General features: G+C 41.1%; 1 protein-coding gene across 4 annotated transcripts in view; it reads right to left on the reverse strand.

Annotated features, from left to right (window-relative positions):
- chd6 (chromodomain helicase DNA binding protein 6) overlaps nucleotides 1-23,434 on the reverse strand; it is a 132,013-nt gene that overhangs the window by 68,740 nt on the left and 39,839 nt on the right. For all 4 annotated transcript variants that reach the window (XM_075460196.1, XM_075460197.1, XM_075460198.1 and 1 more), the window contains exons 3-4: nucleotides 12,191-12,827; nucleotides 4,659-4,782 (exon numbers count right to left, since the gene is read on the reverse strand). In XM_075460196.1, the coding sequence (XP_075316311.1) occupies nucleotides 4,659-4,782; nucleotides 12,191-12,827 (761 nt within the window). The remainder of the gene's footprint in view (nucleotides 1-4,658; nucleotides 4,783-12,190; nucleotides 12,828-23,434) is intronic.

Below are 23,434 nucleotides of genomic sequence, written 5' to 3' on the forward strand. Positions count from 1 at the left end.
CGCAGCTGCTGCTCATCATCTCCGATCTACTGGATATAAAACGCACAAAAATATCAACAGAGTCACACTGGTTTGCATCCATTTAGTTGCTTTTCTTTCTGTTTTACAACATTTATTCATAGTATTATGATTAATACTACTGTGCATTCAGGTACTCAGTAGTCTGGCTAAAACCTCCCCTTTGAACGTTTTCTGATTCCAAACTGTAACATTACAGTGGAATATGTCCCAATAAAGTGGAATATGTCCCAATAAAGTGGAATATTTCCCTATAAAGTGGAATATTTCCCTATAAAGGTGGATTATTTCCTAATAAAGTGGAATATTTCCTAATAAAGTGAAATATTTCACCATAAAGTGAAATATTTCCTAATAAAGTGAAATATGTCCCAATAAAGTGGAATATGTCCCAATAAAGTGGAATATTTCCAAATAAAGTGGAATATTTCCTAATAAAGTGGAATATTTCCAAATAAAGTGAAATATTTCACCATAAAGTGAAATATTTCCTAATAAAGTGAAATATGTCCCAATAAAGTGGAATATGTCCCAATAAAGTGGAATATTTCCAAATAAAGTGGAATATTTCCTAATAAAGTGAAATATTTCACCATAAAGTGGAATATGTCCCAATAAAGTGAAATATGTCCCAATAAAGTGGAATATGTCCCAATAAAGTGGAATATGTCCCAATAAAGTGAAATATGTCCCAATAAAGTGGAATATGTCCCAATAAAGTGGAATATTTCCAAATAAAGTGGAATATTTCCTAATAAAGTGGAATATTTCCAAATAAAGTGGAATATGTCCTAATAAAGTGGAATATTTCCCAATAAAGTGGAATATGTCCCAATAAAGTGGAATATTTCCTAATAAAGTGGAATATGTCCTAATAAAGTGGAATATTTCCAAATAAAGTGGAATATGTCCTAATAAAGTGGAATATTTCCCAATAAAGTGGAATATGTCCCAATAAAGTGGAATATTTCCTAATAAAGTGGAATATTTCCTAATAAAGTGGAATATTTCCAAATAAAGTGGAATTTGGCCTAATAAAGTGGAATATTTCCCTATAAAGGAAATATTTCCTAATAAAGTGGAATATTTCCAAATAAAGTGGAACATTTCCAAATAAGGTGGAATATGTCCAAATAAAGTAGAACATTTCCCTATAAAGTGAAATATTTCCTAATAAAGTGGAATATTTCCCAATAAAGTGAAATATTTCCTGATAAAGTGAAATATTTCCCTATAAAGTGAAATATTTCCTAATAAAGTGGAATATTTCCTAATAAAGTGAAATATTTCCTAATAAAGTGAAATATTTCCTAATAAAGTGGAATATTTCCTAATAAAGTGAAATATTTCCTAATAAAGTGAAATATTTCCCTATAAAGTGAAATATTTCCTAATAAAGTGGAATATTTCCTAATAAAGTGAAATATTTCCCTATAAAGTGAAATATTTCCTAATAAAAGTGAAATATTTCCTAATAAAGTGGAATATTTCCTAATAAAGTGGAATATTTCCCTATAAAGTGCCCAGAGAGGAGCTGTGTGATTTGTTGGGCATGATGTCGCGCTTACTTTTCATCTTCTGTTTCTTTCCACAATTAAAATTCTAAGCGTAACTGCCTGTTTGTGCAGCCGGACAGGCGATAAACAGAGCAGACAACAAGAAAATCTACCCGATTGTGGTTACACATGCCTGGAAGTGTCCACAGATGGTGGTGGCTGTCATGGGTGTGCATTGTGTGTGTGGTAATTGAGTGTTTTTGGTCCCTTAATTTCACACCATGTGCTACAGATGCTACTTAATGGATTTTGCTCCAGCCTAATGACTTTGCTGTGATTCGGTTGAAAGAAAAATTCCATTTTCTTTTATCCTGGATCCATTTCCTCTGTGTATTTAGGGCTAAAAAACCCTTTGTGATCCGACTTGACAGGCAGCCGCTGACAGCTGTGACATAATAACACGAGGCAAACATGGGCAGCAGAGTAATGGTGCTTCCACTGAAAGCCAAAGGGCTCAGATTAAGGTGGATGTGACTCGCAGCACCGATCCAGGCTGTTATCTTGTAGGTGAACATGGACTCAGACTCTGGGCAGAGCTGATAAGACTGATTGGTGGACCTGGAGTTGAGTTTCCTCGGCAAGAAGAGGTGTCGCTGACATCAGGGGAAGATAACCTCGCTGTTAGGTTTGTGTCACATCACAATCTTTTAGGGTTCAATCACAATCTGAAGCACGATTCGTCCCACATGTAAAGCTAAGCTCACGTTACAAAATGCTTTGTTGTTGCATATGGATGCAAAACTGCACACAAATCATCATTTTCCGTTTCTGCTTCGATTCTATTCCAAAATAAAATAAAAAACACCCAACAGAGCTTCCATTAAAGAGCCAAAAAAACAACATTTTTTGATTAAAAATATTCGATTCCAGATGGTTGTTTGCTGTCAAATCAAATCAAATGTCTTTGTAGCACATTTCATGTACAAAACAATTCAAAGTGCTTCACATAAAATAAAAGCATTGCAGCAGGGAGTGGAAGAAGCATTAAAATACATAAAAGAATATAAAGAGAAACAAATAAAATCATTTAAATGAATTTAAAAACAAGCAACAGTCCAGATAAATTCAAAGATATCGTGCAGATTTCATGCATAAACACATGAGAACAGAAATGTTTTTAACCTGGATTTAAAAACGTCTACATTTGGTGAAAGTTTAATCTCCACTGGCAGTTTGTTCCACTTGTTAGCAGCATAACAGCTAAATGCTGCTTCTCCATGTTTAGTCTGGACTCTGGACTGGACCAGCTGACCTGAGTCCTTGGATCTAAGAGCTCTGCTGGCTTTATATTCTCTGAACAGATCACAGATGTATTTTGGGCCTAAACCGTTCTGAGATTTGTAAACCATCAGCAGGCTTTTAAAATCTATTCTGTGACTGACTGGAAGCCAGAGTAAAGATTTTAAAGCTGCTGTGATGTGTTCAGATCTCTTAGTCCGGGTTAAAACTCCAGCCGCAGCGTTCTGGATGAGCTGCAGATGTTTAATGCTCTTTTTGGGCAGTCCAGTTAAAAGAGCGTTACAGTAATCGAGTCTACTGGAGATGAATGCATGGATGAGTTTCTCCTGGTCTTTTTGGGAGAGGAAACCTTTAATTCTGTTGATGTTTCTGAGATGGTAAAAAGCTGCCTTGGTGACAGCTTTGATGTGGCTGCTGAAAGTCAGATCTGAGTCTATCAACACTCCGAGGTTACGAACTTGGTCAGTGATTGTAAGGTCCCGAGTCTCAAGATATTTACCAACGCTGACCCTCTTCTCTTTGCTCCCAAACGGTTTGCCACAAAGAAAGGCAGCAGAGGTATTCCCCAGAAAAGGAAGGTGAACACAGCGACTACATACTGCCAGCACTGGTAAGATTAAAACGTGCAAACCTAACAGCAACAGCTACAGAGGCTTTAACAAGGACAACATAAAGTAAAACCACTATAAACGGGGAAAAAGGCTGTCACAGCCAATAAGGCTTTAAGTTTGTTTCATCAAGAACTCGAGCAGCGATGCAATCTGTGCAATTCCTGCAGAGAGCAGAACACAGGACCGATTACACAGCTGTACACAACCTCGACTGTTCCCCCTTCGACCAACTGTCCAAGGAGGAAATCAGCCATCAGCTCTATGATCGTCTGTTCTGGGCCAACAGCAGATGGATCAGCTGAAGGTCCAGATGCATCTCTCAAGCTTTTTTTTTTTTTTACATTTGAAGAGGTTTTTAAGCTAATTTCAAGATCACTTTTAACTCAAAAGTCCTAAATATCACATTTTATTTCAAGAAATCTTGACGAGCTGATTTTCACTAGTTCCATTGGCAGATTTTTTTTTGCTTATTTCAAGCAAAAAGTGTCTTGTAACGTCCGTACGAAGGGAGAGAAAATAGCGCCAAGCGATTGTGAGGTCTGACTTTTTCTGGAGGGACGATTTTGTGATGCAAATGTATTACTCTTTTGAACGCATATCGTTTTGAGAAGCAAAACGCTTTATTTTTTAAACCCCAGCCAACTAGCCGGACTACCTTCATCAACACCAAAACGAGGCTGGAACTCTGCTCACAGGACGCAGCAGGGGGTAAGAAAATGTTCATAAATGATGTTGCTAATATGGGATGTCATACAGCTTCATGTCAAAAGAGGCGAACTATCCCTTTAAGAGACACTGAGGTTTGATGCTGAAAGCTGGACTTAAAGCTTGATTATGAGTAATATAATCACTTCTGTTTGGACATCTCATTTCCAAACATCAGCTACATCACAACTACATTACCCACAATGCTTCGGTCTTAAAGGTCCTAACTATCCCTTTAAAATGGCTTCTTTGCTCAGTTGTCTGTTCTGTGTGGACACAACACTGGTTCATCCCTTGAGTTAGGAGCCTTTTTCCTGCCTGAATGATTCACAGGTCAGAGTAAGTGGCTTAGCAAAGAAAAAACATCAGGTACAAGGACTGAAAATGAGTGAAAACGCAGAAAATATCCAAAGAAAAACTCTGAAAGACCTTCAGAAAGAACTACTGATCAAGACCACTTTAAAAGATTAAAGAAAGTCTGGCAAAATGGAATAAAACCTGAAGAAATTCAAATGTCCCAGAGTCCTACCTGGGTTTGCGGCCCCTCTGTTTTGGCGTTGAGGGGGCGGGCATCTTGCTGTTGGCCTGGCCGTGGTTCTTTCCATGGCTTTGGGCAGCCTGGGCGCCATGACCCTGGGTGACAGACGGGGCTGCTGCAGGGGTGAAAAGAGAAAATAAACGATAAGATGAGATTAAGAGATCACCGGGTCAAAGCAAGCCCCCAAATATTCAGAACGTCTTTAAGATCCTGGCTTAAAACCTACAGAATTTCATGGCAATCCAACCGATTGCTGCTAACACCTCACAAATAGACAGGAATATAAAAAGGTAGCGATCCTGAACGCATCCAAAAGTTCGTCTGAACCTCTCCGAGCTCGAACACACACAGATTTATTCAGTCGAAGACCACGGCAGCATCTTCCACCGATCCCTGATCCTTCTTGCTTCCCGCAGGCAGTTTTTCTTCTGTACTCTGACAGAATGCTAATGCACCCGCCCACACATGTGCAAACACACACGCGTGCTCGGTCCTAATTAAGTCCAGCAAGCCCATAATAACAGTCATTTCTCCTGACGTGCCTGATCATGATTTAGAGACATTTAAGAATAGAACATTCATCATCTCTGCCTTTCAATTAGATCCGAAATGTTCCAGCTCCATCGCGTCTTCAAGCTGGATTTTTTTTTACTTTTCTTTTCTTCGGTTGCCCCCTCATCACGGGGGGAGACGCAGACGCACCGTAGGCTCACCTGCCGCCAACGCACTGATGAAATTCAACATGAATTAGACGGGTCAGAGATTTTAAACGTGCAGATGTTCAGCGGGGTTCAGCAGCCAGTTTACAGCGACAACAAACACAATCATCATCGCCAGAGGTGGGTAATACTACAGCTAATAATAATAACAATAATAATGATCCGATACTAAACCTCAGATATCGGTATCAGAGGTGAATAAGCGGATCGGTGCATCCCTAGCGACGCCGAGAGTTAAATGTACACTCTCAGAAATAGGGGTACAGTACGAGCCCTTTTTTGTCCCTTGAGGTACAATCTATACTAATGTACCCCCTGGGGTTAATTATTGGACCTAAAGGTACCTATATGTACCTTTTTGAGGGTCCAAATGGTACATATATGTACTCAAGTGGTAAAAGGTACATATATGTACTTTTTTTTCTACATGCTAGGGTACAATAGACGGTCTTGTGTTAGGCTACTTCAGTATAAGGGTACAAAATTGCCACCAGAGGTACAAAATTGGTCTCTGTATGGTACAAACCACAAGGGTACAAAACTATACCTTCTGAGGGTACTGCCCCTGTGACAAGCCATCGTACCCCTAAAGGTACAATTCTGTACTTTATTTTCTGAGAGTGTAGACGTTAAAGTTACCTTGATACTCACGGTTTGTAGCAAAGTTAAACGACAAAGAAAAACCCACAAAAGTGATTTTTAAAGGCATATATGATAGATATGATAAAATATGATTAAAAACTAGCAGTTTTTATCATATCTTAGCACTACTGATGTTGATATATGTATATTTTTGCCTACATGTTTGCACTGAATGAGGAGTTGCTTTTAATCTCATTGTACTGTGTGTAGTGACAATAAAAGGCATTCTATTCTATTCCAACAGGTTTACTTGCATTTTAAGTTCTGTATTGTCTCGGGTTAATTTCCCCCTTTTTTTTTTTTTTAAATCTGATTTTATATGTAAATATGATCTGTTGGTTCGCTTTCAGCAACAAAACCAGATGTTACCAACGTAACTGCACCTTCGTCATTGTTTAATAGCAGACGTGGGTAGTAACGGGTTACATTTACTTGAGTATGTTTTTGAAAAAATTATATTTCTAGGAGTAGTTTTAAATCTCTATACTTTTTAATTTTACTTGAGTAGATTTGTGCAGCAGAAACTGTCCTCTTACTCCGCTACATTAGGCTACAATGAGCTGGTTACTCTTCTTCTTACCTCTTTGGTATTCTACGCCTCATTATTTTTACCCCCCCGCGTACGCCTCATTTTAATGTTTTATTCTGACAGAGAGAGAGACTTCCGCCAAAGGCTCTACCACCTGACTGTGTTTCACCAATCAAACGTAGCCGTGCAGTCTGGTCACGTGACCGTACTCAATCTCAGCGGCGGGACGGGTTAGCTTTACAGTTTACAGTCGTAGCAAACAAACAAAGAAACAGATGAAAAATGTCAGAACCAACGGTGGGAAATGAAGACACAGACGAGGCCTCATACTGAAAGCATGTTTACCTTACAAAGAGTGAGAAACAGCAGCTACATTATGTGTCTTCTGTGTCAACCAAAACAAACGCACATTTCAGCAGAAACTCAACATCTAACTTGAGGAAACATGTAGCGGTAAGTTTCCTAAATTCGTTTTTTCCCCCATGGATAGGTGAATGTTTGTTGTTTTAAACATTTCCTAAGTCTCCTTTATTTTTTATTGAAGTACTTGAATTTACCTGGATTATTTCAATTTAAGCTATTTTATAATTAATTCATTCATTTTAATTTATTTAATCAATTGGATGAACTCTAATTTGCCTAAAGATGATTATTTAGTATTTTTGTCTGTCTGATTGAATGCTTGTGTTAACAAATAAATCAGACGTTACTCAACAGTTACTCAGTACTTGAGTAGTTTTTTCACCGAGCACTTTTTTACTCTTACTCAAGTAATTATTTGGATGACTACTTTTTAATTTTACTTGAGTACAATTTTTGGCTACTCTACTCACCTCTGGTCATCGCACGCATCACATTATCATTTCAGACCGGGCATCATCACCCAAGACATTTTACCTCAAGGCTTTCAGAACAGATCTGTCGTTTTCTTAAAACACGTTAAAAAACCTTAGGGATGATCACAACAAAGGTTAGTTGATTTTATAGGTTTTCAAATAATTTTTGTTGGAGATTTGGCGACATCTAGAGGTGAAACCGTAGATTGCATCCAAATGCATACTCCGCCTCACCTTTCCCCTCCCTTATGAGTCTGTAGGACCCCCGTCAGAACATGTTGGACCATAATCAGGCATGTAAGCCAGGTCTGTATGTATACACTCAGCGGCCACTTATTAGGAACACCTGTTCAGTTGCTCGTTAACACAAACAGCCAATTAGCCAATCAGCCGCAACTCAACGCATTTAGGCATGTAGAGGTCGTTAAGACAACCTGCTGAAGTTCAAAGCGAGTATCAGAATGGGGAAGAACAGGGATTTAAGTGACTTTGAATGTGGCGTTGTTGTTGGCTGCTCTGAGGATGTCAGAAACAGCTGATCTGCTGGGATTTTCACCCACAACCATCTCTGGGGTTCACAGAGAATGGTCCGAAAAATGGTCCACAGAGTTTAGAGCTTAAGCGAAATCAGCTTCAGGTCGGCTGATTTCGGCTCGGGCAGGAGCGAAATGCATTGTGGGTAAACGCTCTGCATACTGTCTGATCGATGAGTATGTAGTATGCGGTTTCGAACACAGCCAATGAGTTCCCTGGACTCCAACGGCCTCCACAGTCACCAGATCTCAATCCAACAGAGCGGCTTTGGGATGTGGTGGAACGGGAGATTCTCATCACAGATGTGCAGCAACTGCCTGATGCTACCATGTCAATATGGAACAAAATCTCTGAGGAATGTTTCCAACACCTTGTTGAAAGTTTGCCACGAAGAATTAAGGCAGTTCTGAAGGTAAAAGGGGGTCCAACCTTTTACCAGCAAGGTGTTAATAATAATAATAATAATAATGTGGCCGGTGAGTGTACATAGCTTGTTCTAAGCTCAAGAAAACAGTGATTATTGAGCATTTTTTTCCCTATAAATTCAACCTAAATGTTAGAAGTGAATATGTCTCAATTTTTAGGATGAAACACAATCCAGACGTGGAACATCTGCATCGATGGAGAGAGAACACAAAGTTATCGTCTAATATTGTCATCAGACGATTGTCCAGTTGTGACAATAAAGAACAATAAAGACAATTTATGTTGTTATGTTACACAGCTCTCATGCACTGAATCATGGGAGGAATATTAGGGTAAAATTACGTTGAAATTGGCCAAAAACTCAAATCTAAACGATGAAAACTGTGGACATCCGGCCAAACTTGAGATTTGATTAACTCACAAGAAATCAACATCTGGATAAGATATACACAGTGTGTAAAATTTGCTTCACAGAAAACCGATATTTGCTAATACAGCTAATATGAAGGACGACAGAAGCCATTTTCACCATCATGTAACATCTGAAACCCAGCCCAGCTGGTCCAACTATTCAGTCAAAACTTAACAAGACTCTGTAAACGTTGCCCTGCAGCTCCAGAAGGAAAGAGACTTACCAAAAGTGGGGGGGGGGGGGATTACAGAGCCATGGATTTACAGACTTGTTTTATAGAAGAAAGCCCCCAACTTTAACAGCTGTTGAAGACCTTTGAGTAACGGTGTGAGCAGATTACTCCCATCGAAAAACCTCACACAAAAGGGGATATACCTGCATTCTACAGCAAAACTCCGGGTAAAAACACACAAAAGGTGTTTCAGAGGCGACTGACTCGTATATAACAGCAGGCAGTGTTTCCCATACATTGAGGAAACTATGGCCGCCATAGTTTCCGAATCCCAATCGTATGAAAAACAGCGTTTTTTGTTTTTTTTTGGAAACACAGCGATTTCCTCGAAAACCAACCAACATGACTATGCAACAGGTGAATTAGTAATTAAACATGTCCTAAAGTGTGCAATGTCAGAGTTTTGAAGTTTAGTGGCAAAAAAGGTTTATGTGTTATTAGTCGCTGTCGGGGCGATTGACACACGTTATAGATCAGTGGGTGCGCGTGCATAAAGGTCAGCTGTAATCATCGTGATTTCGTTGACAAACATATTTTTTTGACCTATTTATATTATGAGAAATAATGTGAAATTTGAGCAATGACGAGTACACTAGTATGTTGTCCGGTATGTTGCTTAAAAAAATAGTAAGCTCAATAGTTTCTGTTTAAAATAAGGTGTTTCATCCGTCCCGCATGTGTGTTTCAACCGTCCCGACCAGGCGGAGCGGGGTGAAGTTGGTTTTATATTCGACATTCGCCTATTTTCCAGCTTTGTAATTGTAATAGCGTCACGAAAACCGCACCAATTAGCCTCAGGATGGTATTAATATTTACAGAAAACTAAGACTAACATACCACAGGCTTTATCAACTCACCAAAGTAAGCCTGAAAGATCAGAGTAACCGCGCCGAATATACTTCTAAGTGAACTACGGCAGCCGGAGCGCTTAGGGACCGTCGCAGAAGTGCAACGCCTTTTTTTTGTTCTCACTGGATATTCAACCAATGCACACCAAACCACTTCGGATGGGTTTGTGAACTCACTATAAAGCTTTCACAGCCTTTTAGTTTCCAGAAAAATCATTTTAGTCAGAACATTTACTCAGTGTGCATAGTTAATTCCATTTTAGACTTTTATTTTGTAATAGCTCTCTTGTTTTTAAAGATATCAACACCAAACCACTTCTGATGTGTTCCTGAACTCATTGGCCCTCATTTATCAAGCCGTCGTAGAAAGCATCGTAGATATGAGCGGAGAACTCGTCGTACGCAGAGGCTCAAGTGAGATTTACAGAACATGCGTACCACACCAATCCCATCGTAAGACCGAGCGGCTGTTGATAAATCCGGCGGCTGAAATCCATCGTAATGATCCTAACCACGCCTTCTACAAAAGGCCGCACCTCTAGAATTTGGGACATGGATAGACGAAAGGCGGCAACGAAACGCTGTCAACAGCGTTGGCGATGTAAATCGCAGACCAGACGAGTTATGTATTTTCCCCTACTGTGATGGTCAATAAAATGTGATAAACTCCAGATTAAATGAAATCTAAAATTGAACGATGTTTTACTTTTTCTCCAATAAGATCAGGAAGAAGTCCCGGAACACTCTCTCGCGCCTGATGCGCGCGTTCAGGTCCTCTAACAAAGCCAGATCTGCCATCGTTTCGCCATTACCGCGCCGCTACAATCAGCTCTTAAATAGGCGGTTGAATAATGAGCCATCCATCACTCTTCCAATTACGGAGTTGTACTTGTTTAATTTATTTATTTATTTAATTTGCGTTTATGTTTATATTTATGTTGAAGTCAAATAAAACACGGGCCTTCTTTGAAGTGATAAGTCTGTAATTTTAACCTAGGGATTTGTTGCGACTCATGAGGCACGCACTACGCTGCTGTTTATGTATGATATTGCAGTCACCGCAAGTCAAAATGGAAAAGTGCGCACACGGCCTCAGACCTGTAGTGGCGATTTCATCTTTCCTGCTCTCACGATGGATTTGATAAATGCCAAACTTTGCGCAGAAAAGAACGTACACACGACCTACGCATGTTTTTCGTCTTACGCAAGTTTGATAAATGAGGTCCACTGTGTACTTCCCACACCCTTTATTATCAAGGACAACCTTTTAATTATTTTTAAAAAGGTATAAGTAGTCAGTGTATATGACTCAGTCTTATTTATGGCTTTTATTTTGTAATAGGTCTCTTGTTTTTAAAGATATCAACACCAAACCACTTCTGAAGTGTTCCTGAACTCATTGTGTACTTCCCACACCCTTTATCAAGGAAAACCTTTTCAAGTTTCTCAAAAATGCATAAGTACTCACTGTATATGATCCATTCATATTTTTCATGAAGTTTAGTTTTAACCTGTAAATATTTTCTATTACAATTGTTATCATTGGGTTTTAATGACAAGATGAGGTTTCCTCATAAGCCCACAAGGGTTTCTGACATCTCCAGCACACATTCCTTTTTTAAAATTTGTTGTGTTTTATTGTGTATTTGTTATATTTGAATGAATGTGTGCAAATCAATCAAATAAAATCAAATCTGCAGTCGCACAAATTTACGCCGCGTGAATTTACCCCCCCCCCCCCATAGTTTCCAAAAATTCTGTGGGAAACACTGAGCAGGGCCGTGGCTCAATCACACACTGGTGCTGGAGAAGATGCAACTTTCTATATTCATGTCTGATTATTGTAATATTCTATAAATATGACCACCAGTGGGTTTGAAGGTCTTGTTTTAACACAATTCTGTCGTGATATTAAGAATAAAATATCTATGAGCTAATGCTAGCATGCTAATGCTAAATGTGCTACTCCTAGAAATCAATTCAACTTCCATTTTTATAGGACTTCTGCATATCTTAATTTTAAGATATTACAAACAAAAACATCTTAAACTTTGCTTTACTTCGACCCCTGACTGAGTTTCCACAGAAAGATGAGCCTAGGATGAGGTTTAGGGATAAAAAAAAAAAAGTTCAAGTCCAAGACTCAAATAAACGGATTTTACGAACAGAGAAAATAATTCAATCCTCACATTTACTCAGAAAAATGTTCTCAGATTAACCCTGAATTAGCCTCTTTTAAAACAACCTGAGAAAGAAACAGGCCGTTATGTTTAAATCATTTCAAACTCGCCCCACAAAGACGGCTCAAACACACCGAACAGAAGCCCCCTTCAGACCCCACAAACCTCGATTCGTGGGTACAGGAGGTAGGACTTTGACCTTCGGTTTCCTGCCTCTCTTGCCGGGAACCTTAACGGGCACCTGAGCCGGCCCGGCGGCCCGCGAAGGACCTGACGCTTTCCCACCTCCCGCATTCCTCAGCCCCGTCTCGCACTCCTTTCTGCCCTCCTTCCCCTTGGTCCTGCGCTCCTTCCGCTCTTTGCCCTCTTTGGGCTCTTTGCTCCTCCTCAGCGTGAGCACCGTCGCCGCCCGCTCCTCCTTTCGTTTCTTTGGTTTGTTGCTCTCCTTTTCCTCCACCTGTGCGCCTCCTTTCTCCCATTCTCTCTTGTCCTTTTTCTTTCTTTTCTTCTTCACCCTGCCTCCGCCTCCTCCATCGTCCTCCTCGCTCAGCGCAGACGGAGGTCGCGGGGCTCCCCCGGAGTGCTTGGCGGCGTGGGCCCCGGCTGGACTGCAGTGATTGGATGTTGCCGTGCTGCCCACGGGGGTGAGGAGGCGGAGCTGGTCCTTGGGGCCCACAACCAGGTGACCCCGTGGGATTGTGGGAACTGTGGTTTGTGCGTTGCTGATTTGGTCCGAGGCAGAGGAGGAGGCGGCAGCAGGAGATGCCGGAGGTGGCGTGTGCTTCAGGAGGCCAGTGAACATCTGGAAAATCAGAATAAATGAGGTTATTCACACATCTGTCTTTAGAGACATTTTTGAACACTTTTTGTTGCCTTCCAACAGTCGAGATATGTGATGTAATTAAGGCTGCAAATTAGGCCTTATCTCATTAAATAAGCGCAAATTTGCATATATCTCTGGAAGATAGATCTGAACATATGATAAAGCCAGAAATACACACAAAATGAAAAGAAAATTACAGAAGATTTCAGGATATCTGCTTTCATTTCCTAGGAAAATCAAATCAAAATCAAAATATACTGTCCACAGCCTAAAAAAAAAAAAAAAAAAAAAAACTTTTTTAGATTATGTCACATAAATCAGGCCTGGAATGATTTATCAACAAATCCTTCTGTAAATATCTTCAGAATACCGCTAAGTGTATAACTGGAAAGTTTGGTGTTAGTAGGTGCTCCACAGTCTGAGATATTGATAATGGAAAAATACAAAAAACTTGATTTTGAAAAAACGGCCTTTAAAGATTTAAATATGGGAATTTAATGCATTTGTATTAGAAACAATTGCTCAAAAACAGAATAAATGCTCAGGCCCTTAGTAATACTAATATTGAATAAAATAATCGTATTAATAAACAATACAAGCTCAGTACAATACAATAAAAGATGGCATATCAATTCATTGAGACGTGCGACATGTATGACCAGCCGCTGTCGTTAACTCCCCTCGGTTTCCTAGCAACAGTTTTTGGTCAGGTGTGCTGCTTCCCGATGCTTCATCAGCTGATAATAGATTTTCTTTTATTGCATCTTGCAAAGCGCAAATTGTTGCTTTCTTTTCTTTGAAAGTTGCGGCGTCATGGGGCATTTTCGGAGTGTCAGAGTCCACCACGTGATGCGTCTGAGCCAATCACGTTAGCAGAAACGAGCAGCAGCCAATGAGATTTTGTCATTAGCTATAAATCCGCCTTTAAGACATTCACGATTGGTTACTGATAGAAAGGAAGCGCCATTATTTGGGTGACATATCATTGTGCAGGAGACTCAGAGCTTTACAACGATACCGGTCACGACAGACTTCAGTAAATAGACGAAGTTCAGCGTTGGAATGCTAACTTTTTGGTAAATTCGGGCGAAACGTGCTGCCGCGAGTAAACAAAATGTGATAAAATAAACAAGGGCTGGGCGAGTTAACTTGTTATTACCCCGTTAACTCATTAATTATTTAACGCCGACAAACATTTTATTGCGCATTAACTCAGGTTTTATTATTTATTTTATTATTGTAAAAGTCTGTAGCTCACAGGCTTTTATTTTGTAAAAGTCTGTTGCTGTCTACTGCGGAATCGGAAAAGAAAGTAATTGGCGGATCCACCAAACATGGAGAAGGGTACGGAACTTTTACTCGGCCGTTTTCATTTTAAAGTTCTTCCAGACGGTGGAGTCGACAGAACCAAAGTCATCTGTAAACTCTGCCAAGTTGAATTGTCTTCTCACCGTAGTAGTTCCAGTCTAAAATATCACTTAAAGGCAAAACACACAACTGATAGCAGCAAGTCATTCAAGGAAACAGACAGTGGAGCGAGGCTTCTACATAAAAACTACAGAAAGATGCTGATGTTAAAAGTGTGTTTGCCCAACAAATGTTATGGCACTTTCATTCATATGGCAGCACATTTAAAATAAAGCTAAATGCTAAAAGCTATACACTACTTTTGGATTCATTTTTGGATTTTGTGTACAAATGTGATTAATTGTGATTAATCAGGGAAATCATGTGATTAATTAGATAAAAATTTTTAATTGTTTCCCAGCCCTAAAAAAAAAATTTTAATTCATGTTTTCAATGTTTTCTTTATAGCAGGTTGAAAGAACACATATTGAAGGAGTAGACTGGCCCAAAATCTCAAAATTGACCACTGCATGAAAAATCAATGCCTGCTGTGTCTCGCCTTAACAAAAACTTGATGAGCAACCAGCTTTTAGTTCGTCATAACCTCCATTACCCAAGTGGCAGCTTTTACTTAAAACTCACAGAAAGGAGATGACTATTAGTAGGATAATAATAACGATTTCCATTCTTTTGTTGCAGTAAATTATTGCGCTGCTCTGCTTTCTTCTTTCAATGCTCACCGTCATCAGCCTCGTTTTCAGCCAGCAGTGAACAAACTGAACCCTTTTACAACAAAGGCACCAGACACTTTCCCAGGTGAGTAAAGCTGATGTCACTTCCTGTCTGCTGGCCTCCATTAACTCATGTTCAACATTAAACGGCGTATTCTCAGACAGCATCATCGTATAAACATATGCTATGTTTTTAAATGTCTACTTTCAGGTTTTACTCAAGTTTCCATTCCAAAATGTAACACTCCCAGACTTCTAAGTAGATTTTTAAAGAGATATTTGGAGTTCATTTCAGAGTTCAAGCTCAATCATTTTTGTAAATTGATACCTGGAAAACACAATCAGACCCCTTAAGGAGACATGCTCCAGATCTGACAACAACAACACGAGGATTTTCTTTTGTGGAACTAATAAAAATGAATATTTTAAAGATTTCTCTCAAACTCAGGGCACTCTGGCCTCCGTCAAGGTATTCAGAAATTGCTCCAAAGAAATTTTGATCTCTTTGTTGGATATTTCCTCCCCACAAACATCCTGAAGGGTAAATTTAGTTTTAACACATTTAAGCCTCAGAAACTAGAGATTTCCCCGTCCAGATGTTTCACTCTTGATCAGTCACTTCAGGTAAAGTATCTGCCAACAACACACATCAATCCAATACCTACACAGTACACTAAAGTGTAGAAAAGGAGACGATATTCCTGTTGTTGTCGCCGTCAGAAAGAAACAAACAACGCGATGGAGAACGCTCCGTTGGGCATCGAGTTTGTGCAACAAGCAGCTCATCACAGACCAAATGTAGAGGGACGTAGCTTCATCTGGCTCTGCGTTCTCCATCTTTCTCCAATGCCTGAGTTTGTTGTTGTTGTTGTTGGTGAAGAGGTCAACAGGAAGTGGCTCTATTAGCAATAGTTGGAATGGGTACAGCGCCACCTATCATACCGGGGTATGACACGCTTTGTAACCCAACTATAGCTATAATCCAATTAATCTCAGAGAATTTAATCGGCTGTTTGACAAGTCTGTCCTCAAAAAGCTCATTTACAACCAAATAAGTTAACACTTTTAGCTTTTGTAGCCTGTGGATACGACATGGAAGCTCCTTCAGCTTCAAGTCAGGCGTCAATCAAAACCTTACAGCTCTGACTACACTTTAAAGGGATAGTTCGCCTCTTTTGACACTCCGTGATTGCCACCTGCTGACAGCCGCACCTGTTACGGTGTTTGCTGCTCGGTCTGCACGGTCTACACAGCACGCATTGATATGAAGGGAGAGAAAATAGGGCCAAACAATTGTGAGGTCTGACTTTTTCCTGGAGAAGGATTTTGTGATGCAAATGTATTACAGTGGAAACCGCTAATAGTGATCACGTTGGTCCAGAGCCAATTTGAACACTATAAGCGGTTGATTACTAAAATCAAATTTGTATTATTTTATTTTTTTTGCTATTTTATTTTTTACCCCCTTGATTCCTTTCTGGACTTCTGCTTCTGCCCTATGCTTCTGCCTCGCTAGCTAACGTAACGAGTTGACACCGGGCAGCAAGCCGAGATGCTGCGGCGAAGCTTGGCATTCCTCAGGCTACCTTGTGTAGTCTAATTAAGCAACGAGAGACATGAATGCTAACGACGGAGAAAGAAAACGACGGCGCCCGGAAAGAGCACCTGAGGAATGCCAAGCTTCGCCGCAGCATCTCGTTGGGTCGTTTTTGGTAATTTGCCATACGCCTCGAGGAAACTACGTTTTTCATTCAGAGAAAATGACTTCCTTTTTCCAGCCATGATTCGCGCGCTTGCTGCCCGGTGTCAACTCGTTACGTTAGCTAGCGAGGCAGAAGCAGACGTCCAGAAAGAAATCAAGGGAGTAAAAAATAAAATAGCTACACGTAGTTTTAAAATTATTTTTGCATGTTTACATTTATAAAATGGCCAAAAATGAACATTATAAGCGGATTTCTTGATTACTATAACCAAATTATTTAAACAGCATTTGTATAGAAATGATTCTGTCCCAAGCCTTTTGATCTATATAAGCGGTTGAATACTATATCCGTGACCACTATAAGCGGTTTCCACTGTACTCTTTTGAACGCATATTGTTTTGAGAAGCAAAACGCTTTATTTCTTAAACCCCAGCCAACTAGCCGGACTACCTTCATCAACGCCAAAACTCGGCTGGAACTCGGCTCACAGGACGCAGCGGGGGGTAAGAACATGTTCATAAATGATGTTGCTGATATGGGATGTCATACAGCTTCATGTTAAAAGAGGCGAACTATCCCTTTAAAATCCCCGTTTGAAGAATGTTTACATGCTGATCAAACTTTCAGGAGAGAATACGTGAAACCACGGTGCCTGTTGTGTAGAAAACAGCTGACTCGTGCTAGCAGGGGAAAAGGTAGAAAAAGCCTTTTTTACTTATATGATAACACACAAATATACAGACATGTTTAATGTTTTCTTAATATTCATAAGAGGCAGAGCTTTGTTTTGCAGTTTGTTCAGACCATGCACACATTCCTGCCTTCATTTCAACAATATCACACTCCCACTGACCTGCATACTCTGACACTCTGCTAAACAGTCTGGCTGTTGTTGCAACATTAGCAACAAAAGCAGCAGAAAGGGATCCGGATGCTAAATAAAATGTTAGCGTTGCAAAAAGAAGTAAGATGGGGTTTAGAAGTGTCGTGATCGGATGATTGTAAATGTGCACGAGAGCGTTGATTAGGGATGAGAAACAAAGTAAACCTAAAAGAAGGACAGCTGCTCACAGAGGGAGGCTTAACAGAAAGAGAATCAGTTACTACTTCCAGCTTTTAGGTGGAGAAACCCAGGCTGTTAGCCAGGGAAAAAAAGCCAAGAGGGTGGTCTGCCTCACTGTGAAAAACACTCAAATAACGTACGAGACAGACAGGTCAAAGGCTAAAGTCAAAAACTGGGAAAGTTTGAAAAATGATGTTTAGATCTTAGGAGAAAAGAGGCAGAAAAGGTGAAGAATAGAAGAGAGTAAGTAAATATGGATAAATGTGAAAGACGATGAGGAAAATAAATCACATTCTGAGCATGTGCTTTTTGATGTCTGAATCACGCTGTGACTAAATACTTAATATGCAGAATATTCCTCCATCAACCCGCAGGATGCTGCAGCCTTTTGGTGAAAAGCTACACCACCCGACACCGTTAAATGATCCGGTGTTTCTCACCAAAGCAAAGTGACACGAGTGGTTCTGTACTTCAGCGCTTCTGCCACGAAGCCTGGAAAGGTTAAAACAAAGAAAAAAAATGCCAGATCGCACTTCTGTTTCACTGTGAGGACCCAAAGATGACCGTTTCTAACACTGTGAGGACTTCTCACAGTGTGAGAAACGGTCAGCTTTGGGTCCTCACAGTGTTAAGACTTCTAACACTGTGAGGACCCAAAGCTGACCATTTCTAACACTGTGAGGACCCAAAGCTGACCATTTCTAACTGTGAGGACCCAAAGCTGACCATTTCTAACACTGTGAGGACCCAAAGCTGACCATTTCTAACACTGTGAGGACCCAAAGCTGACCATTTCTAACACTGTGAGGACCCAAAGCTGACCATTTCTAACACTGTGAGGACCCAAAGCTGACCATTTCTCACACTGTGAGGACCTAAAGCTGACCATTTCTAACACTGTGAGGACCTAAAGCTGACCGTTTCTCACACTGTGAGGACCCAAAGCTGACCATTTCTAACACTGTGAGGACCCAAAGCTGACCATTTCTAACACTGTGAGGACCCAAAGCTGACCATTTCTAACACTGTGAGGACCCAAAGCTGACCATTTCTAACACTGTGAGGACCCAAAGCTGACCATTTCTAACACTGTGAGGACCTAAAGCTGACCGTTTCTCACACTGTGAGGACCCAAAGCTGACCATTTCTAACACTGTGAGGACCCAAAGCTGACCATTTCTAACACTGTGAGGACCTAAAGCTGACCATTTCTAACACTGTGAGGACCCAAAGCTGACCATTTCTAACACTGTGAGGACCCAAAGCTGACCATTTCTAACACTGTGAGGACCCAAAGCTGACCATTTCTAACACTGTGAGGACCCAAAGCTGACCATTTCTAACACTGTGAGGACCCAAAGCTGACCATTTCTAACACTGTGAGGACCCAAAGCTGACCGTTTCTAACACTGTGAGGACTTCTCACAGTGTGAGAAACGGTCAGCTTTGGGTCCTCACAGTGTTAAGACTTCTAACACTGTGAGGACCCAAAGCTGACCATTTCTAACACTGTGAGGACCCAAAGCTGACCATTTCTAACTGTGAGGACCCAAAGCTGACCATTTCTAACACTGTGAGGACCCAAAGCTGACCATTTCTCACACTGTGAGGACCTAAAGCTGACCATTTCTAACACTGTGAGGACCTAAAGCTGACCATTTCTCACACTGTGAGGACCCAAAGCTGACCATTTCTAACACTGTGAGGACCCAAAGATGACCATTTCTAACACTGTGAGGACCCAAAGCTGACCATTTCTAACACTGTGAGGACCCAAAGCTGACCATTTCTAACACTGTGAGGACCCAAAGATGACCATTTCTAACACTGTGAGGACCTAAAGCTGACCATTTCTCACACTGTGAGGACCCAAAGCTGACCGTTTCTCACACTGTGAGGACCCAAAGCTGACCATTTCTCACACTGTGAGGACCCAAAGCTGACCATTTCTCACACTGTGAGGACCCAAAGCTGACCATTTCTAACACTGTGAGGACCCAAAGCTGACCATTTCTAACACTGTGAGGACCTAAAGCTGACCGTTTCTCACACTGTGAGGACCCAAAGCTGACCATTTCTAACACTGTGAGGACCCAAAGCTGACCATTTCTAACACTGTGAGGACCTAAAGCTGACCATTTCTAACACTGTGAGGACCCAAAGCTGACCATTTCTAACACTGTGAGGACCCAAAGCTGACCATTTCTAACACTGTGAGGACCCAAAGCTGACCATTTCTAACACTGTGAGGACCTAAAGCTGACCATTTCTAACACTGTGAGGACCCAAAGCTGACCATTTCTAACACTGTGAGGACCTAAAGCTGACCGTTTCTCACACTGTGAGGACTTCTAACACTGTGAGGACCCAAAGCTTGATATCAATGCGTCCAGCCACCTAGCGATAGCGGCACCTGTTACGATGTTTACTGCTCGGAAGCAGGGGAGTGCTCGGTCTGCACTTCGGTCTGCACAGTTTACATTGGACGCATTGATATCAAGGGAGGCAAAAATAGAGCCAAGCGATGTGAGGTCTGACTGCTTCCTGCACAACGATTTTGTGAAATGTTCAAAAATGATATTGCTAATATGGGATGTCATACAGCTTCATGTCAAAAGAGGCGAACTATCCCTTTAATAAATATTTCATGAGTAATATAGTTATAATTATATAGTAAATAATTATGCTCATTTACAGATATTTTACATGATATGAGTGATGGGGGCTGTTTTTATAGGTGTGCCTTGGGCACAAAAAGTTTGGGAACCACTGCTTTACAAAACTGTGCAAAACTTTTGAGCCACACCTCATAAATTGCAACGAAAACAGGAAGTGGATTCAGTGACTTATAAAACGTGGAAACACAAATAGAAATACATTATATAAGGCAGAAACGGTATGTTAGTCCGTTTCCTTCATTGGAAGCCCAAGAACATGCTAGAGAGATCTTCAAGGGGAAGTTCGTTTTTTTTTTTTTTCAAAATTTTGGTATCGGAACAACACTAATAAACACAAGAGGAAAATATTACAAATGACAGGAGCGGTAATTACAGGAAGTGTGCAGTCACACAGCAATCCTGCCATAGCTGTAACTAGGAGGATCCAACTCTATTTAAGCCTCTTCCTCCCCGACCCACAGAGACACTCTGAGCAGTCTGTGTCAGACGTAGAGATTCAGCATCTCTACGTTCAACTTCCAGTCTCCCAAAGATGTATCGAGCATCTCGAGCCACGAAAAATACCTCCATGAGAGTCAGTTGGACCCAACAACACATGGGCTGTGTTCGAAACCGCATACTTCTCCTACTACTCATACTAACTTTTTGAGTTAGTATGCGAGTTTGAGTAAGCGAGAAGTTCCCGGATGCATACTAGATTGGCCGAAATGTTGGGTATGCATCCTGAGGTTACTACTCATACTCAAACTACCCAAGATGCAACGTGACGTCGCCGATCGTCATTTCCTGTCAAAACGGCAGTTTCAAGGTAGCTACAACGAGGGTAGGTTCACTTCCTGTTTTCAAAACAAAAGCACCAATTGTATCGTAATGGCTTTCCCTATGATAAAAGGCAACGGGTATTTTATTTTGTGAAAATAACCGGAAGTGCGTTGCTCACTACGGCTAGCTTTAGTAGCGCCAAATTCATGGGAACAAAATTGTAAATATCCGGTATTTTGTCAGGTTTTCAACACGTTGGGGATCTAAACGACTACTTTCTCGCCTGAAAATGTTTCAAATGTTGCTAAAGTTTACAGAGTTTAGAGCTTAAGCGAAATCAGCTTCAGGCCGGCTGATTTCGGCTCGGGCAGGAGCGAAATGCATTGTGGGTAAACACTCTGCATACTGTCTGATCGATGAGTATGCAGTATGTAGTATGTAGTATGCAGTATGTAGTATGCGGTTTCGAACACAGCCATGCTCTGCTGCTGCAGAAATCAGAAGGAGCTGCAGGCCAGACAAACTCCAGCCTCCATCCATCCATTTCAGATTTTTACGCTGCATCGTCTCTGCTATCTGCATAAATGCTCGCAGTCATCAATATTCATGACTAGTGGGTGGACCTGAAGGTCAGTACAGCAAGCGGAAAAAGAAGCCATCAAATTCATTTTGATCAGAAACGTGGAGATGCTTCAATATCCTTTTTTTTCTATATATCAAGCACAACATGAAGGAAATCAGAGCGAGGTTAGCTACAGCGTGTTGTGGAGTCTGCATCCGCTGATGAGCCTCAGGTTCTGTGAGAAAACAATAAAATCCAGCATTAAGGCAGTTTTCATTACGGCCTGTCAAACGGCTGCCATGTAACACCCTTTGGATGTGGAGGTAGCAACGCTGCAGTCAGATCCCCCCACCCGCAGCTAAATGGCTCCGATCATGATCGCAGTACAAGAGTTTGCAACATGTATAAGAAGGAAGTCAGGAAGTCTGAAAAAAAAAAAAAAAACTGGATTTTTTTTTTTATATATTTATGATCTATGACATGGGAAAGTCTCTGCTGACAAAGCATTCTGACACTGTGAGGACCCAAAGCTGACCATTTCTCACACTGTGAGGACCCAAAGCTGACCATTTATCACACTGTGAGGACCCAAAGCTGACCATTTATCACACTGTGAGGACCCAAAGCTGACCATTTATCACACTGTGAGGACCCAAAGCTGACCATTTATCACACTGTGAGGACCCAAAGCTGACCATTTCTAACACTGTGAGGACCCAAAGCTGACCATTTCTCACACTGTGAGGACCCAAAGCTGACCATTTCTAACACTGTGAGGACCCAAAGATGACTATTTCTAACACTGTGAGGACCCAAAGCTGACCATTTCTAACACTGTGAGGACCTAAAGCTGACCATTTCTCACACTGTGAGGACCCAAAGCTGACCATTTCTAACACTGTGAGGACCTAAAGCTGACCATTTCTCACACTGTGAGGACCCAAAGCTGACCATTTCTCACACTGTGAGGACCCAAAGCTGACCATTTCTAACACTGTGAGGACCCAAAGATGACTATTTCTAACACTGTGAGGACCCAAAGCTGACCATTTCTAACACTGTGAGGACCTAAAGCTGACCATTTCTCACACTGTGAGGACCCAAAGCTGACCATTTCTAACACTGTGAGGACCCAAAGCTGACCATTTCTAACACTGTGAGGACCTAAAGCTGACCATTTCTAACACTGTGAGGACCTAAAGCTGACCATTTCTCACACTGTGAGGACCCAAAGCTGACCATTTCTAACACTGTGAGGACCTAAAGCTGACCATTTCTCACACTGTGAGGACCCAAAGCTGACCATTTCTAACACTGTGAGGACCCAAAGATGACTATTTCTAACACTGTGAGGACCCAAAGCTGACCATTTCTAACACTGTGAGGACCTAAAGCTGACCGTTTCTCACACTGTGAGGACCCAAAGCTGACCATTTCTAACACTGTGAGGACCTAAAGCTGACCATTTCTCACACTGTGAGGACCCAAAGCTGACCGTTTCTCACACTGTGAGGACCCAAAGCTGACCATTTCTAACACTGTGAGGACCTAAAGCTGACCATTTCTCACACTGAGTACTTCTCACACTGTGAGGACCCAAAGCTGACCATTTCTAACACTGTGAGGACCCAAAGCTGACCATTTCTAACACTGTGAGCACTTCTAAAGGCTGAGTTATACTTCTTTTAACTGCCCTTGCGCCTTGCGCTTGTGTTAATGGCTCGAGATGTTTATGCTTCA

Source organism: Odontesthes bonariensis, chromosome 3 (genome assembly GCF_027942865.1).
Source record: "Odontesthes bonariensis isolate fOdoBon6 chromosome 3, fOdoBon6.hap1, whole genome shotgun sequence".
NCBI lineage: Eukaryota > Metazoa > Chordata > Actinopteri > Atheriniformes > Atherinopsidae > Odontesthes > Odontesthes bonariensis.